An 18748-nucleotide genomic window follows, 5' to 3' on the forward strand; every position below is an offset into this window, starting at 1 on the left:
TTAGTTTTATGTTGTTTTATCTTGAAAATGTTGGACTATTAAAAGATTTAAGAAATCATTTCCTGTTTCCTGTTAGCCTCGTTCTCAAACCTGAACGCTGATTGGTTGGTATCTTTGTGTCTATCTGTGATTGGTCCACAGCTCCTGACAGAGTGGACTGAACCAAACTGCTTCAGATAATGGGGGGGGCGAGTGACTTTCTACCTTTGTGTGAATAATGAACTCTTCCTTTCTCAAAACTTTATTGATCTTTTCAAACTTTGTTCCGGGAGTTTTTCGTGTTGAGTGAAACTTTGTGTGTTTGTTATTCCGTGTTTAAAAATGTCGTTTTCCTCTTTCAAAAAAAAACACCATTCTTTTCCGTAACTTTGGCGGAAAATGTCGTCGCAGTTTAAAGTGAACGAACTTTTACAGGTGGACATATGTGACGTGTTCACCGGAGAAAACGGCAACTTTGAGCCCGAACATCAGGACGATTTCTGCGGCTTTAAGCGCTGGACCGAGTCACCGTCAGAACCGTCACCAGCTCCGGGTCGACCCGGTTCTGTGACCCAGGAGAGAGGCACCATGAGCGGACACTGCAGTGACGGACTCTCCAGCTCCTCCATGTTAGACTGCCTCCTGGTGGAACTGTATGAGACCTGCAGCAGCAGCAGGAGAACCGTGGACAGCTGGGACAGTTCGACCGAAGCTTCCGGTTCCGATGCGTTTCTGGGCCGAAGCAACTGTGGCTCGAGCTTCCTGCACGAGCTCCAGCAGAAACACACGCGCAGGCTGCAGGTCAACTATCTACAGCAGAAAGGTGTGTGTGTGTGTGTGTGTGTCTCCTCTCTGACCTCCTCCTCCTGCTCCTCCTCAGCTCCTGAGGTGTGTGTGTGTGTCTCCTCTCTGACCTCCTCCTCCTGCTCCTCCTCAGCTCCTGAGGTGTGTGTGTGTGTGTGTGTCTCCTCTCTGACCTCCTCCTCCTCCTCCTGCTCCTCCTCAGCTCCTGAGGTGTGTGTGTGTGTGTGTGTGTGTCTCCTCTCTGACCTCCTCCTCCTGCTCCTCCTCAGCTCCTGAGGTGTGTGTGTGTGTGTGTGTGTGTGTGTGTGTGTGTGTGTGTGTCTCCTCTCTGACCTCCTCCTCCTCCTCCTGCTCCTCCTCAGCTCCTGAGGTGTGTGTGTGTGTGTGTGTGTGTGTGTGTGTGTGTGTGTGTGTGTGTGTGTGTGTGTGTGTGTGTGTGTGTGTGTGTGTCTCCTCTCTGACCTCCTCCTCCTCCTCCTGCTCCTCCTCAGCTCCTGAGGTGTGTGTGTGTGTGTGTGTGTCTCCTCTCTGACCTCCTCCTCCTGCTCCTCCTCAGCTCTTGAGGTGTGTGTGTGTGTGTGTGTGTGTGTGTGTGTGTGTCTCCTCTCTGACCTCCTCCTCCTCCTCCTGCTCCTCCTCAGCTCCTGAGGTGTGTGTGTGTGTGTGTGTCTCCTCTCTGACCTCCTCCTCCTGCTCCTCCTCAGCTCTTGAGGTGTGTGTGTGTGTGTGTGTGTGTGTGTGTGTGTGTGTGTCTCCTCTCTGACCTCCTCCTCCTCCTCCTGCTCCTCCTCAGCTCCTGAGGAGCTCCAGATCATCATCCAGGAGGTGAAGTATCGAACTCTTCTTCAGTCGACCAAACTGATTCGTCAGCTGAAAAGAAGAGATCGTATTTGTCATAAACTACAGAAGAACTATGACGTCATCACAGCGTGTCTACAAGCTGTGTCTCTGAAACGACGTGAGAGCACACACACACACACGGACACACACACACACAAACACACACAGTCTCTCTCTCTTGTCTCATGTTCTTTACCTGCTGAGTCATGGTCTACAGTTGCAGAGTTAATGCTGAGTCATGGTCTACAGTTGCAGAGTTAATGCTGAGTCATGGTCTACAGTTGTATAGTTAATGCTGAGTCATGGTCTACAGTTGCAGAGTTAATGCTGAGTCATGGTCTACAGTTGTAGAGTTAATGCTGAGTCATGGTCTACAGTTGCAGAGTTAATGCTGAGTCATGGTCTACAGTTGTAGAGTTAATGCTGAGTCATGGTCTACAGTTGTAGAGTTAATGCTGAGTCATGGTCTACAGTTGTAGAGTTAATGCTGAGTCATGGTCTACAGTTGTAGAGTTAATGCTGAGTCATGGTCTACAGTTGCAGAGTTAATGCTGAGTCATGGTCTACAGTTGTAGAGTTAATGCTGAGTCATGGAAATGATGGACTTTGAGCCACATTTAAAGATTATTCTGTTAAAAGTGTTTTGAAGTTTCGCGCCACCTTGTGTTATTGTTGAACCAGAAGAAAAGTGGTGAAGCCTCACTGTCGCCCCCTACTGGATGATACCAGCTGGCAATCACGGTCCCTCCTCATGCTGTGTCAAGTAGGCGGAGCATAAATAAAGCAGTGTCGTCGCCTCTCTCTCCTCATCCCTCTCACCTCCTCTTCATCCCTCTCTCCTCCTTCTCTCTCCTCCTCTTCCTGGTGACGCTGCTGAAGCAGAGGATGATGAAGATGAAGAGCAGCAGCAGCACTGAGCGTTTCTTCTTCTTCTTCTAAAATCATATTTTCTGTAACGGGAGTATTTTTGCAGCGTCATCATTGAGGATGAGCTGAAACAGGAATCTTCACCGGAAGTGAAGTGAAACCGTTTTTAACGGAATTTTCTGACTAAGAACTGAACACGAGGAGCTGGACTGTGGTTTAGTCTGAGGGTTCTGAGGGTTCTGAGGGTTCTGGTCTGTGATCGGACTGTGATCGGACTGTGTGGGTGATGCGGCAGGAGCGGCTCTCCGCCGGCAGGAGGCCGAGGTCGGGCCTCCGTCAGCGGCAGCAGGCAGCGGGAGGAGTCGGTAACATCATCAGTAACGTTCTGAAGAAACGGAGCGGGATTTCCAGGAGCGCGCCGCGGCTTCTGTGCACGTTAGAACCAGGTGATCCGTGCGTGCGTGTGTGTGTGTGTGTGTGTGTGTGTGTGTGTGTGTGTGTGTGGGTGTGTGTGTGTGTGTGTGGGTGTGTGTGTGTGTGTGTGGGTGGGTGGGTGCAAGCATGTGCGCGCGCGCGGTGCTTAAGTGTTGTGGAATAATCTGTGACCGGAAGTGGGCGTGGTTTTCCGCGTTAATCTCTGAAAGCGAAATAAAGCGACGCTGCTGCAGAATTATGGAGCTGAGCAGAAGAACAGAGGAGGAGGAAGAGGAGGAGGAGGAGCAGCGTCACGGAGGTTAAAGTCATATTCTGTCTTTTATTTCCTCTGAAAAGTGTCTTCACTCCGAGGAAGAAGAGGATCATGAAGATGAGGAAGAGGAGGAGAAATGGCCGCGGCTTGTGGGACAAACATGTCCGCACTTTTCCTCCTAACTTCACCTCTAAATTAAATTTCCTCCTCTTCCTCCTCTAAGTCTTCCTCAGAGGTCAAAGGTCAGGTTTCCACTAAAGAAGTTTGAGTTGTTTGAAAAATAGATTTTTCCGCGGAAGTGAATTCAGCACCAGGAAGTGGACAGCGACTGTGAGGAGCGCTTTTATTTAAACTGATTCAAATTTACATAAAAGGAAAGTTTTTATGATTTATTAGAATTGATTATGTTTCTGTTCCAACACATATTTTTATTATTATTATTATTATTATGATTATTATTATGATTATGTTAATTATTGTTGTTGTGCTACAGTGAATAAACATCTGTGTGAAAATGACCAGGACTTTAACGTTGTTTTCTGTCCAGAACATGAGATTATTATGGTCTGTTCATGTCTTTGATCACACACTGAAAATGTTTTTGAAGGGTTAGGGTTAAATAAATATAATTATAAATAAAAATCATTGTTAGTGTTTAAAGACGCATCTTTGTTTTCAGGCGTTGACACGAGGTTAAAGTTCACCATCGAACCGTCGCTGGGAAAGAACGGATTCCAGCAGGTGAGTTAATCTCTGTCATTTATGCTGGATTAAAAAGATACGTGAGTGAAACGTGAGTGTTTGTGTGTTTGTGTGTTTGTGTGTTTGTGCAGTGGTATGATGCTCTGAAAGCTGTGGCCAGACTTCACACAGGGATTCCTAAGGAATGGAGGAAGAGGGTGAGTCACTTTATTATTGATTTATGAGAGGGTGAATATCACTGATGAGAGGGTGAATGTCACTGATGAAAGGGTGAATGTCACCGATGAGAGGGTGAATGTCACTGATGAGAGGGTGAATGTCACTGATGAGAGGGTGAATGTCACTCAGGTTTGGCTCACCCTCGCTGACCAGTACCTTCACACCATCTCCATCGACTGGGAGAAGACGCTTCGCTTTGCCTTTAATGAGCGCAGTAACCCGGACGACGACTCGCTCGGTGTCCAAATTGTCAAGGTAACCATGACTGTGTGTCTCCATAGTAACCATGACTGTGTGTCTCCATAGTAACCATGACTGTGTGTCTCCATAGTAACCATGACTGTCTCAATAGTAACCATGACTGTGTCTCCATAGTAACCATGACTGTGTCCCCATAGTAACCATGACTGTGTCTCCATAGTAACCATGACTGTGTCCCCATAGTAACCATGACTGTCTCAATAGTAACCATGACTGTGTCTCCATAGTAACCATGACTGTCGCAATAGTAACCTTGACGTCACTCCTGTCTTTGGTCCAGGACCTGCACAGGACTGGATGCAGTTCTTACTGCGGCCAGGAGGGGGAGCAGGACCGAGTGGTGCTGAAGAGAGTGTTGTTAGCCTTCGCTCGCTGGAATAAAACTGTCGGTTATTGTCAAGGTTTTAACGTCCTGGCTGCTTTAATCCTGGAGGTGACGGAGGGAGAAGAGAGTGACGCACTCAAGGTACGACAACACACGGCAACAACAAACAACAACAGAACAACAACAACACAACAGCAACAATAACAACAACTGACGAAACACATCCACTGACAACGTCTTGGCTGCTTCAATACAGGAGAGGACAGAAGTTGTGACAATGTGACACATGTCAACACAAAGTTACACACACACACACACACACTGTAACAGTTGTAACAAGTGAATGAACTTTGATGAAAGTGTTTTGTTTTCAGGTGATGATTTACCTGATCGACAAAGTTCTGCCAGAAAGTTATTTTGCCAACAACCTACGAGCTTTATCAGGTACACACACACACACACAACACACACACACACATACACATACACACACACACACACTGTTACTGACCCTTGTCTTTGTCTGTCCTCATGTCCTCAGTGGACATGGCTGTCTTCAGGGACCTGCTGCGTGTCAAACTTCCCAGACTGTCTCAACATCTCCATCACCTTCAGAAAGCAGCAAACAGAGAAGCTGGAGGTAAGAAGCTGAAGGTTCTCTGAAGGTTGTCATGTTTAACCTGAGTCATACCACAGTAATACTCCAGGGGGCGCTGTGTCTGTGTGTTTCAGGCAGTTACGAGCCTCCTCTCACTAACGTCTTCACCATGCAGTGGTTCCTCACCATGTTTGCCACATGTCTGCCGTCCTCCACAGTTCTGAAGATCTGGGATTCTGTTTTCTTTGAAGGTTCAGAGATTCTGTTTAGAGTCGCTCTGGCTATCTGGGAGAGACTGGGAGAGTATGTTGTTATTGTTATTATTGTTATTGTTATTAATAATACTCTATCTGGGAGAGACTGGGAGAGTATGTTGTTATTGTTATTATTGTTATTAATAATACTCTATCTGGGAGAGACTGGGAGAGTATGTTGTTATTGTTATTATTGTTATTGTTATTGTTATTAATAATACTCTATCTGGGAGAGACTGGGAGAGTATGTTGTTATTGTTATTATTGTTATTGTTATTGTTATTGTTATTGTTATTAATAATACTCTATCTGGGAGAGACTGGGAGAGTATGTTGTTATTGTTATTATTGTTATTGTTATTGTTATTGTTATTAATAATACTCTATCTGGGAGAGACTGGGAGAGTATGTTGTTATTGTTATTATTGTTATTGTTATTAATAATACTCTATCTGGGAGAGACTGGGAGAGTATGTTGTTATTGTTATTATTGTTATTAATAATACTCTATCTGGGAGAGACTGGGAGAGTATGTTGTTATTGTTATTATTGTTATTGTTATTGTTATTAATAATACTCTATCTGGGAGAGACTGGGAGAGTATGTTGTTATTGTTATTATTGTTATTGTTATTGTTATTGTTATTAATAATACTCTATCTGGGAGAGACTGGGAGAGTATGTTGTTATTGTTATTATTGTTATTGTTATTAATAATACTCTATCTGGGAGAGACTGGGAGAGTATGTTGTTATTGTTATTATTGTTATTAATAATACTCTATCTGGGAGAGACTGGGAGAGTATGTTGTTATTGTTATTATTGTTATTGTTATTGTTATTAATAATACTCTATCTGGGAGAGACTGGGAGAGTATGTTGTTATTGTTATTATTGTTATTGTTATTGTTATTGTTATTAATAATACTCTATCTGGGAGAGACTGGGAGAGTATGTTGTTATTGTTATTATTGTTATTAATAATACTCTATCTGGGAGAGACTGGGTGAGTATGTTGTTATTGTTATTATTGTTATTGTTATTGTTATTAATAATACTCTATCTGGGAGAGACTGGGAGAGTATGTTGTTATTGTTATTATTGTTATTGTTATTAATAATACTCTATCTGGGAGAGACTGGGAGAGTATGTTGTTATTGTTATTATTGTTATTGTTATTGTTATTAATAATACTCTATCTGGGAGAGACTGGGAGAGTATGTTGTTATTGTTATTATTGTTATTGTTATTGTTATTAATTATACTCTATCTGGGAGAGACTGGGAGAGTATGTTGTCATTGTTATTATTGTTATTATTATTGTTATTAATAATACTCTATCTGGGAGAGACTGGGAGAGTATGTTGTTATTGTTATTATTGTTATTGTTATTGTTATTAATAATACTCTATCTGGGAGAGACTGGGAGAGTATGTTGTTATTGTTATTATTATTATTATTATCAATACTCTATCTGGGAGAGACTGGGAGTGTATGTTGTTATTGTTATTATTAATAATACTCTATCTGGGAGGGTATGTTGTTATTGTTATTATTATTATTAATACTCTATCTGGGAGAGACTGGGAGAGTATGTTGTTATTGTTATTATTAATAATACTCTACCTGGGAGGGTATGTTGTTATTGTTATTATTATTGTTATTAATAATACTCTATCTGGGAGAGACTGGGAGTGTATGTTGTTATTGTTATTATTAATAATACTCTATCTGGGAGGGTATGTTGTTATTGTTATTGTTATTGTTATTGTTATTGTTATTAATAATACTCTATCTGGGAGAGACTGGGAGAGTATGTTGTTGTTGTTAGTAGTAGTAATAATAATAATAATTTATCTGGGAGAGTGTTAGTCATGTCATCTCATGTCATGTCTCTCATATGTCTCTCATGTCTCTCTCATGTGTCTCTAATGTCTCTCTCATGTGTCTCTCATGTCTCTCATGTCTCTCATGTGTCTCTTATGTCTCTCATGTCTCTCATGTGTCTCTCATGTCTCTCATGTGTCTCTCGTGTCTCTCATGTCTCTCATGTGTCTCTCATGTCTCTCAGGAGGATAGAGTACTGTCCCACAGCAGATGACTTCTACAGCACGATGGGTTGTTTAACTCAGGAAATGTTGGAGAAAAACCTGATCGATCCAAGTGAACTGATGCAGGTGAAACAGAGTGTGTCTGTCTGTCTGTCTGTCTGTCTGTCTGTCTCACACAGGAGGTGTACTCCATGGTGGTGTTTCCTCAGTTGTGTGTCTGAGTTGTGTGTCTGTCTCACACAGGAAGTGTACTCCATGGCGGTGTTTCCTCAGTTGTGTGTCTGAGTTGTGTGTCTGTCTCACACAGGAAGTGTACTCCATGGTGGTGTTTCCTCAGTTGTGTGTCTGAGTTGTGTGTCTGTCTCACACAGGAAGTGTACTCCATGGCGGTGTTTCCTTTCCCTCAGTTGTCGGAGCTCAGAGAGAAATACACTTACAACATCACTCCTTTTCCTACATCAGTCAAATCTCATGGAAGGTGAGTTTGTTCTTTTACTCTTTTATTTCTCACCACTAGAGGTCACTGTTGGATTGATGATGATGTTACAGCAGTGGTGTGGGCAGCTGGGACAATGATGATGATGATGGTGATGATGGTGATGATGACGATGATGATGATGATGATGATGATGATGATGATGATGATGATGTTACAGCAGTGGTGTGGGCAGCTGGGACAGTGATGATGATGATGCTGACATGGATGATGAAGACTCCATGGTCACTGCTCTCGGGTGTTTGGGGCCTTTGGGAGGTTTACTGACCCCAGAGCTGCAGAGGTACCACACACACCTGAGAGGTGAGACACACACACACACACACACACACCTGAGAGGTGAGACACACACACATTATAATAATGAAGATGATGATGATGTTGATGATCTTTGTGTTCAGATCACAGATCAGAGCAGGGAAACTTCACACAGCTCAGCCCGGGCGCAGTGGGAGGAGCTGGAGCAGGGGGAGGAGCCGGGGGAGGAGCCAGGGCGGAGCATCAAGCCGCCATCAACAGTATGATGATGGAGAGGATGAGCACGGACATCTACGCCTTAAAGAAACAGTACGCTCGCATCAAGAGACGACAACAACAACAGGCCACCACACTCTACATACGCACAGGTGACAACTACGCACACACACACAACTACACACTCTGCATACGCACGGTGACAACTACACACACACACACTCTACGTACGCACAGGTAACAACTACACACACACACACACAACTACACACTCTACATACGCACAGGTAACAACTACACACACACATAAAGACGATGATGATGATGATGATGATGACGACGATGATGATGATGTGACTTGTAGGACTTGGACGTGAAGTTCCTTTGAGTCCAGGAGTTCTTCAGGAGCAGATGAACAAACCCAGGAACATTTGTGACTCTGATGGTACTGAGGAGAAGATCTGAAAATAGTCTTTATAATCAATCTGATCATCTGATCATCTGATCTTCTGATCATCTGATCTTCTGATCATCTGATCTTCTGATCACCTGATCATCTGATCATCTGAGCTTCTGATCTTCTGATCTTCTGATCATCTGATCTTCTGATCATCTGAGCTTCTGATCACCTGATCATCTGATCTTCTGGTATCTGGTTCTGATCTCAGGCTTTTATAATTATATAATCAAGGATTATCTGATCTTCTGATCATCTGATCTTCTGGTGTCTGCTCCTGATCTCAGATTCTCTGGTTTTGTGGCGTCAGATTCTGCAAATGTCTGCAAACTAAACTACTTTTAACAAAGGTGTGTGTGTGTGTGTGTGTGTGTGTGTGTGTGTGTGTGTGTGTGTGTGTGTGTGTGTGTGTGTGTGTGTGTGTGTGTGACCTTTGACTCCGCCTTTCACCCTATGTCAGCTGGTATTGGCTCCGCCTCCTGTAACAGATACAGTTCACTCTGGATCTTTAATCACATATTTATTCATAGAATTGAATCTCACATATTTTCTTTTATCTCCTCCTCCTCCTGCTCCTCCTCCTGTTCCTCCTCCTCCTCCTCCTCCTGCTCCTGTTCCTCCTCCTGTTCCTCCTCCTCCTTCTTCTCTCCTCTTTCTCCTTCTGTCCAGACAAATGTCCAGCAACTCGTGTCCTCTCCTCTCAGCTGAACCCGTCCAGTGTCGTCATCAATCACCTTCTTCTGGGTCGTAAATCACGCAGCAGACCGACGTCCAGCGGTCACAGCTCCCCCTGCAGGCAGCACCGGGGATCGCTGCCCTCTCACAGCACTGGACCTCCAGGAGAGGGCAGCGTTGGCGAGGCTGGGTCACCGTGGCGAGCTCATGTCAGGATTCATCGCAGGAATGTGGCCCGAGCTCGAGCTCAGCTGGGATTTGATGATTCAGAGGAAAGAGAGGATGAAGGTGAAGAGGAAAACAAGAGGAGTGATGATGATGAGAAGAAAGACGAGAGTGATGTCACCATTTCTCCTTCGTCTGATCCATCGTTTACTGGTTCAGTTTGTAAAGAAGCTCCTCAGGTTTCTGATGAAACTGTTTCTCACTTTGTGGTGAATTTAGAGAACGAGTCGAAGCCAGAAACACGACCTTCAGTCCCTGAACCTCCTGCTGCTGATGTTTCTGCAGATGTTTCTGCAGCTCCTCCAGCAGGTGAAGATGCTGTAGATCTTTCAGCAGGTGAAGATGCTGTAGATCTTTCAGCAGGTGAAGATGCTGTAGATCTTTCAGCAGGTGAAGATGCTGTAGATCTTTCAGCAGGTGAAGATGCTGTAGATCTTTTAGCAGGTGAAGATGCTGTAGATCTTTCAGCAGGTGAAGATGCTGTAGATCTTTCAGCAGGTGAAGATGCTGTAGATCTTTCAGCAGGTGAAGATGCTGTAGATCTTTTAGCAGGTGAAGATGCTGTAGATCTTTCAGCAGGTGAAGATGTTGTAGATCTTTTAGCAGGTGAAGATGTTGTAGATCTTTCAGCAGGTGAAGATGTTGTAGATCTTTCAGCAGGTGAAGATGTTGTAGATCTTTCAGCAGGTGAAGATGTTGTAGATCTTTCAGCAGGTGAAGATGTTGTAGATCTTTCAGCAGGTAAAGATGGATGTGGTCCTTCAGTTCCTCTCGTTCCTCCTCCTTCAGACAGACACAAAGAGTCAGACTCCTCAGCTTCTGAGAGAAACACCACCTCCTCTTCACCTCCATCTCTCCACTCCTCTACCACCTGCATCCCTTCTTCTTCTTCTTCCTCCTCCCTGAGTTCATCTCTCGCTCCTGTCCACACATCACTTCCTCCTTCTGGTTCAGACCACACCTCCTTCCTCCCTCTCTCACTTCCTGCTTCCTCCTCCTTTTATAAAACCTCCTGTCCGTCCACTCCCTCTCTCTCCTCCATCTCCTCATCCTCTAAATCTCTCATCTCCTCCCCGTCCACGCCGGCGTTAAGCTCCGCCTCCTCCTTCTCTCCGTTCCCGAGCGTCAAACAGCCGAGGAAATCTCCGGCAGCGAGGAATCTGGGTTTGTACGGACCGACGTCCAGAACTCCCACCGTCCACTTCCCTCAGCTGAGCCGCAGCAGAGCGGCCGGAACCACAGGCAGGAGGTGATCTGTGCTGTGAGCGCCCCCTGCTGTGTCAGCGGCAGAATGACAGTATCTCACATGATGACACTTCCCTGTCCCTTTAAGTTGACTGTTAAATATCAATGAAAATGAAATGTTCTTTACTTTGTGGTCTATGCAGCTTCTTATTGACCCTAAAAATAAGAACCATGATGATGATATTCAGCACACACACACACATATATATATATATGTGTGTGTGTGTGCGCTGATTATGTTTGAAGACAAACTGTCCACTTGTTTCTCAGCCAAGTATTAAACCACTACGTAATAAAGTAAATATACCTAAGAGTTAATATTTGTGTGTTAATGTACAAAGATGTACGTGTGAAAACCATGTTTCTGTTTATTCACAGTAAATGTTATCTATTATTATTATTATGATGATGATGATGACGATGATGAGCTCAGAGAAGTTTAAACTGAAGAAACATTTTACCATCTGTAAATGTTTAAATATATAAAAGGACAATATTATATTATTACAATAGTCAAAAATAACTGATGCACATTCATTAATGACGGAATAATCAAAACAAATTCTTTTTTTTTTGATCAAATGTTGAACGTTAAAAATGCACTCCTACAAGTGACCTGCAGGGGGCAGAAGGTAGCCTTGTCCTCGTCTAACCTGCCGCAGAAGAAAAGGTGAAAACACGAAGTGACTTCCGTTTGGACGTGGATGTTTGTCACGTGAGTTTTTTTAATGTTCTTTTCAAAGTAGAGTTTGTCACGTGACCTCGAAACAGTTTATTTTATTTTGAGTTTAAACTTTTTTTATTGTTTTTAGAAGAAAAGTTGATGTTTTTTATTCTTATTGTTGTTATTGTTATTATCTATTTTACAGCCTGGTAACAATATTTTATTGATAAAACTTTAACAAAGTGATTGATTATAGATCATTTCACAGATTAACAGATTAAGTTCAAGTTGTCTGACACTTTGATTTGTTTGTGTTTTATTAGATTAATCTTTTACTAAATTGGATTAGGATTAGGGTTTGATATAAAATAACATTTAGTGAAGGAAGTTTTTTGTTTTGTTTTTTTAATTAATCTCGTTAACGTTTAAGATTAAGAAGTGAGATTTTCTTGTGATGAAAAACACTGAATAATCTCAGAAATGGACATGAATTATTTTATTGAAGTGTGAACCTGAGACATCATCGTTACATTTGACTTATTTGTGGGCGGAGCTTCATCGGGCTGTGATGCGGGTCATCCTGGGGTTAATGAAGGAGAAGTTTGTGAAGGTGGTTTGATCCACGCTGTTGATCAACGTCCTGTCGGCCATCGACAGACGAGGTTTCTCGTTGATGAACTCTTTGTCGAAGTTGCTGCAGTCGCTGGGCGAAGTCTGCGAACGCGACAAATAAACACAAAACATCACGAGGCCAAAGTTTACGCCACAAACTGGAGGTCGGCAGTGTGAACTTACTATGGTCGGCCTGAAGGGCGGCGCCACCTGCCGCTGCTCCAGAGCGTTCCAGTCGGTGCTGCTGAAGAAACTGTGATGTCTGATGTTTCCTTTGACTCCGAGTCGTTCCTCTGGTTCACGAACAAACAGCTGCAAACATGAACGTGTGAACATGGGATTAATGAACACATGAACGCTTGAACACGTGAACATGTGAACACGTGAACACGTGAACACGTGAATACATGAACGCGTGAACACGTGAACACATGAACAGTTGACAGACATGAGAAGAGCATGAGGTTCAGACCTTGACGAGAATGTCTCTGGAGTGTTTGTTGAGGAATCGTGGATAAACAGGATTATCGGTTCTGATCGACTGAAACAGCTGCTCTTCGTCTCGACCGTGGAACGGAGATTGACCGATGAGCATCTCGTACAGAAGAACTCCAAATGACCACCAGTCCACTGAGGTGTTGTACTTCTGACCCAGCAAGATCTGAGAGGGGATGAGAGAGAGGTTACCATGGAAACAGAGACCATGACCTCAGATTATCACTGTGTGTGTGTGTGTGTGTGTGTGTGTGTGTGTGTGTGTGTGTGTGTGTGTGTGTGTGTGTGTCCACTCACCTCAGGAGCGATGTAGTCCGGTGTCCCACAGAAAGTGGACGTCCTCATGTCGTCCTCCATGTTTTCTTTGCACATCCCAAAGTCGGCGATCTTGATGTGTCCGTCAGAGTCGAGCAGAACGTTGTCCAGCTTCAGGTCTCTACAGGGGGCGGGGTCACATGTCAGGGGGTGGGGTCACATGTCAGGGGGCGGGGTCACAGGTCAGAAAGAGTTGTGATTTGATGTCAGTGTTTGTATGAAGTGAGACTTCACCTGTAAATGATTCCTTTAGAGTGAAGGAACTGCAGACCACAGATGATCTCAGCTGCATAGAAGCTGAAAAACAGAGTTTCATCTTTAAATTTCATGTAGAATTGAGACGATCTTTGTTTGTATCATTCTGTATAAGTGTATATATGATGATTTATGATGCTAACGTACGTGGATCTGTGTAAGTCAAACTTGTGGCAGCTCTGGATGTGAAACATCAGATCTCCTCCGTTCAAATACTCCATCACAAAGAAGAGATTTTCCTGTGGAGACGAAAACACAGAGACATCAGAGCTGAGGTCAAAGTCACGTTTATCTTCCTCTTTCTGGGTTGATTACTTTAGTCTGGAAGGTGCAGTAAAGGTGTGTGAGGAATGGATTTTCCCAGGCTAAAGATAAAACCCTCCTCTCCACCATGGTACATTCCACATCATCGTCCATCAGCACCACGTCCTTCTTCAGAGCTTTGATGGCAAAGAACTGACTGCTGCACTTGAGCTCGGCTAAAAACACCTGGAAACACAAGCACAGTCACTGCTAATCCCTAATCTGAGCTGTAATCTCAGTGTTTTTTACCTTTCCGAAGCTTCCTTTCCCGAGCATCTTGTGCAGAACAAAGTCCTCTACGGTGAATTTGGCTTGGTGCTCTTTCCTCGGGACAGCGTACAGAGGCTCCTCCTCCTCCTCTGGCTCCTCCTCCTCTGTCAACGCCTCGTCTGTTGGCCCCTCCCATGACACGCCCTCTGAACACCAGGTCAATGTCATTAATACATGCTTGATTGAAACTGAAGCAGATTTTAAAGATGTCGTACCTTTGTTCGCAGATAAACTCGTACTCAATAATCCTGACGGAGCTCGGACGACTCCTGCCTGGCCGACGCCCACTGGACCTTCACGACCAATGATGTCAGGGTCTTTGGTTCTGGCCTGAAGGTTGAAGGTATGACGTTAAATTATCATCACTAACACTCAGATTATATATCAGAATATTTCAATTCATATTTAACTAAAAGTCACAACAAAGTGTTTTTAAAAAAAATAACATTTTCAGAAACAAAAAGTTTAATCAGTGATTTCCTCTCTGGACTTTGGTTTGGGAGAGTGAGTAGTTTACAAACAAAGTCTCACAGTGAAATAAAGACGTAGACGTCACAGATTTAAACTGACGTCGACACGTGTCTGAACTTTAAGAGAAGGTTCTCTGAAGGTTATTATTATTATTATTAAGGTTTATTTAGATAGGGACAGATACAAAAACATAGACAATTTTGAACAGTCATCTGATGCATGCATCATAGTGTTTTTAGCTAAAGCTAATTCACAACACTTGTCCCTAGTAGGGGTTTTGAATAAAATAAAAATACAGACAAATAAAAATACAGAGGTTCTGAACTCATCGTCTGTGAAACCTTGGTCATTGTTAATCTGAAGGAGAGATTATTATGGGATGTCTCACCTGTTGTTTAGTCTCGATGACAGCCAGAGCTTCTGCCATCAGCTTCTGGTTAACGCCACAAAGATTGGCCACTTTGTTCTGACACTTGTGATGAACGTTCATCCCACATTCTGAAGAAGAAGAAGAAGAAGAAGAAGAAGTCGTTAAATATGTTTTTATCAAAGAATGAAGGATTAAACACATCTTTTACAATAAAGTGGACACCAATTAACCACAGGGTGAGGGTTATGGACTGTCTCTATGTGTCCCTGTGATGGACAGGTGTCCCTGTGATGGACAGGTGTCCTCTGTCCCTGTGATGGACAGGTGTCCCTGTGATGGGCAGGTGTCCCTGTGATGGACAGGTGTCCCTGTCTCTTGCTTGTCCTCACCGTCACACTTGAGTCCCTGCTTAGCGAGTCCCCACAGCAGCGTCCCACAGTGTTGACAGAAGGTTGGACTTTTGTAGTTGTGGACTTTAAACCTGTGCGGCATGTCAATCTTAAAACGCTCCTTATGGATCTGAAGAAGAAGAAGAAACACATCATCATCATCATCATCATCGCAGAGTCAAAGACTTGCTCTGTTTGACCAGCAGGTGGCAGAATGTCTGTGATGAAGATGAGGAGATAATGTGATCATCTGTGTCATTGGATCTCACCATGGTCTCTTTGCTGTTTACGGCTGAACCCGTACATTTGGCGATGACTTTGTCGATACATTTTTTATGGATGGCTGCGTTACATTCTGAAAGAGACGACAGCGTTACATTCTGTAAGAGACGACAGCGTTACATTCTGTAAGAGACGACAGCGTTACATTCTGAAAGAGACGACAGCGTTACATTCTGTAAGAGACGACAGCGTTACATTCTGAAAGAGACGACAGCGTTACATTCTGTAAGAGACGACAGCGTTACATTCTGACAGACGACAGCGTTACATTCTGAAAGAGACCACAGCGTTATATTCTGAAAGAGACGACAGCGTTACATTCTGACAGACGACAGCGTTACATTCTGAAAGAGACGACAGCGTTACATTCTGAAAGAGACGACAGCGTTACATTCTGACAGACGACAGCGTTACATTCTGTAAGAGACGACAGCGTTACATTCTGACAGACGACAGCGTTACATTCTGAAAGAGACCACAGCGTTATATTCTGAAAGAGACGACAGCGTTACATTCTGTAAGAGACGACAGCGTTACATTCTGAAAGAGACGACAGCGTTACATTCTGTAAGAGACGACAGCGTTACATTCTGAAAGAGACGACAGCGTTACATTCTGACAGACGACAGCGTTACATTCTGAAAGAGACCACAGCGTTATATTCTGAAAGAGACGACAGCGTTACATTCTGACAGACGACAGCGTTACATTCTGACAGACGACAGCGTTACATTCTGACAGACGACAGCGTTACATTCTGAAAGAGACGACAGCGTTACATTCTGACAGACGACAGCGTTACATTCTGAAAGAGACCACAGCGTTATATTCTGAAAGAGACGACAGCGTTACATTCTGACAGACGACAGCGTTACATTCTGACAGACGACAGCGTTACATTCTGACAGACGACAGCGTTACATTCTGACAGACGACAGCGTTACATTCTGACAGACGACAGCGTTACATTCTGAAACGACTCATCATAAAGAAACTTCACACTTACGTCGACACTGGTAACCCTGTTTGTTCAGACCCCTGAAACATAAACAGAAACATGGTTGAGGACAGAGAGACATGGTTGAGGACAAAGAGACAACGTTGAGGACAAACTTTTTTGTACCAAACAAACTCTTTGCAGACAGAGCAGAACGTCGGTTGAGGGAAGAACGTGGCGCTGAACTCGTGACCTTTGACCTGGTGAACTTTGGCCTGTTTGATGGCGCCGCGTCGATGATGAAGAGCGAACAAAGCGTCCGTGTCTCGATCAGAGTCTTCGTCTGTTTGTCCTGCAGCGTCTGAAACTCCACACAACCGCTGTCAACTATACATAACTGTTTATATACGTATATATATATATATGTGTATATATATATATATATATATACACATACAGAAAACAAGATGAAGGATTTTAAAGAATAACATTTATAACAAATATTTTGTTTCTGTCATTTCAAAGAAATGAAGCTTTAACATCGACACAGAGTTTAAAAACTCACCACTTTTCTCCAGGTAATATCTGGCCTCCATCAACAGACGACCCTGAGGCTTCAGCTCTAACTGAGACAGACAGAGACAGAGACAGACAGGGAGTTAAAGGGTGAATTCCAATTCCTTCTTAATCCTCAATCTCATAAATGTTCTCCCTCTCGTCCAAGTTCTGTCCTGATTCTCAGAAAAATTAAGTTTAAGGTCTGTATCACCCTCAATATTCAGATTTTCAGAGACCACCCTTGGGAGCAAGAGGGTTAGGGTTAGGGTTAGGCCCAGATTATGGATTACTGACGTCATTGTTGCCTAACATTTATTTTTATTTGACCATCTTTTGTCAATAGTCGGCCGGTGTGGTTTACTTTTCAATAAGTTGTGGTGTGTGGTAACTGTCAGCTGAATATTTGTATGAGTATCATCTTATAACTAACTGACAACCTAATAACTTGACTGACAAACGGATCAGAATAAATAATCCTGACGTAAATGTCTTCTTCTTCTTCTTCTTTTTTGGAGTCGACAGACTGGACGCAGCTTTGGCGTTATTCTGCCCCCTACAGTCTGAAGACGTATCTGCATTTAAGGGGTGTCCCATTTCTAAGTGACAAAAAATTAAGATTAAGGGTTAAGATTGGAATTGGGTCAAACTGACTGAAGGTTTTACAAGAAAATAACATCTTAATAATAATAAGATGATGGGACACACACACAAACACACACACACCCACACACACACACACACACACACCCACACACGCACACACACACACACACACACACCCACACTCACACATACACACACACTCACACACACACACACACACACACACACACACACACACACACACACTCACCCAGATCTCCAGTCTGCCGTTGTCCTTCTTACACCTCATAGCCAGTGAGTCCAGAGCGACCGTGACCTCTGACCTCAGATCAGCTGTTCGATCTTTCACCATCACGTGCATCAGACGACCGCGGTGAATATGAGCGTCAAACGTGCTGCTCCACGGGGGATACATGGTGGGTTTGTTCTGCTGATACACCTGACCTTTGTCTGTGAGGGAGAGAGACACACACACAGAGAGAGAGAGACACACACACACACAGACACACACACACAGAGAGAGAGAGACACACACAGAGACACACACACGTGTCTCTGATTAAAATTCACTTGAATGTTGAATCTTTGCTTTTTTAAATTTAGACGACAAAAAAAGAAAAACAATGTTGCTGAGTCTGAATTATAATTCAGAATAATCCACTGATTTACAGTTACTGACTGTTTTACACACACACACACACACACACACTGTGTCTTTGTGTGGTTTTAGCTCCGCCCTGTTTTCACATCACTGTAGATGCACAAACACAGAGATGAGCGGTGACAACGTCAGCTTCCTGTCACTGTGTGTGTGTGTGTGTGTGTGTGTGTGTGCGTGTATCAACTAAACCACAAAATAAAAACCGTTATGTTTACAATATATTTATGATTTATCAGATTATAAATGAACTGTGTTAAATATTAGTTAAGCTAATGTTTGGTTGTTGTTTCTATCATTCATGCTAACATTTAATCTGAGTTTCTATCATTCATGCTAACATTTAATCTGAGTTTCTATCATTCATGCTAATATTTAATCTGAGTTTCTATCATTCATGCTAACATTT

At 43.4% G+C, this 18748-nt stretch overlaps 2 protein-coding genes across 4 annotated transcripts in view; one reads left to right on the top strand and one right to left on the bottom strand.

Moving 5' to 3' along the window:
- Positions 1–378: 378 nt before the first annotated feature.
- Positions 379–11329, top strand: tbc1d30 (TBC1 domain family, member 30; the record flags this gene model as incomplete). The annotated part of the gene is made up of 14 exons (XM_083902814.1): positions 379–802; positions 1577–1741; positions 3858–3919; positions 4012–4077; positions 4229–4354; positions 4641–4826; positions 5060–5129; positions 5227–5325; positions 5418–5586; positions 7606–7711; positions 7957–8063; positions 8242–8384; positions 8483–8707; positions 9682–11329. 14 exons carry the CDS (start codon positions 379–381, stop codon positions 11163–11165), a joined length of 3432 nt encoding a protein of 1143 aa, XP_083758940.1. The 3' UTR covers positions 11166–11329.
- A 973-nt stretch (positions 11330–12302) lies between these two features.
- prkcq (protein kinase C, theta) overlaps positions 12303–18748 on the bottom strand; it is an 8058-nt gene continuing 1612 nt past the window's right edge. For 2 of the 3 annotated variants that reach the window (XM_083902422.1, XM_083902421.1), the window contains exons 3-17: positions 17932–18131; positions 17086–17146; positions 16707–16881; positions 16590–16621; positions 15571–15656; positions 15302–15431; positions 14931–15040; positions 14051–14401; positions 13814–13987; positions 13646–13737; positions 13478–13540; positions 13226–13364; positions 12906–13094; positions 12617–12745; positions 12303–12535 (exon numbers count right to left, since the gene is read on the bottom strand). In XM_083902422.1, the coding sequence (XP_083758548.1) occupies positions 12377–12535; positions 12617–12745; positions 12906–13094; positions 13226–13364; positions 13478–13540; positions 13646–13737; positions 13814–13987; positions 14051–14401; positions 14931–15040; positions 15302–15431; positions 15571–15656; positions 16590–16621; positions 16707–16881; positions 17086–17146; positions 17932–18131 (2090 nt within the window). In that variant the 3' untranslated portion in view covers positions 12303–12376. The remainder of the gene's footprint in view (positions 12536–12616; positions 12746–12905; positions 13095–13225; positions 13365–13477; positions 13541–13645; positions 13738–13813; positions 13988–14050; positions 14402–14930; positions 15041–15301; positions 15432–15570; positions 15657–16589; positions 16622–16706; positions 16882–17085; positions 17147–17931; positions 18132–18748) is intronic. The other variant, XM_083902423.1, reaches the window with a different exon arrangement.

This window comes from Microchirus variegatus (genome assembly GCF_963457635.1).
Source record: "Microchirus variegatus genome assembly, chromosome: 16".
Lineage (NCBI taxonomy): Eukaryota > Metazoa > Chordata > Actinopteri > Pleuronectiformes > Soleidae > Microchirus > Microchirus variegatus.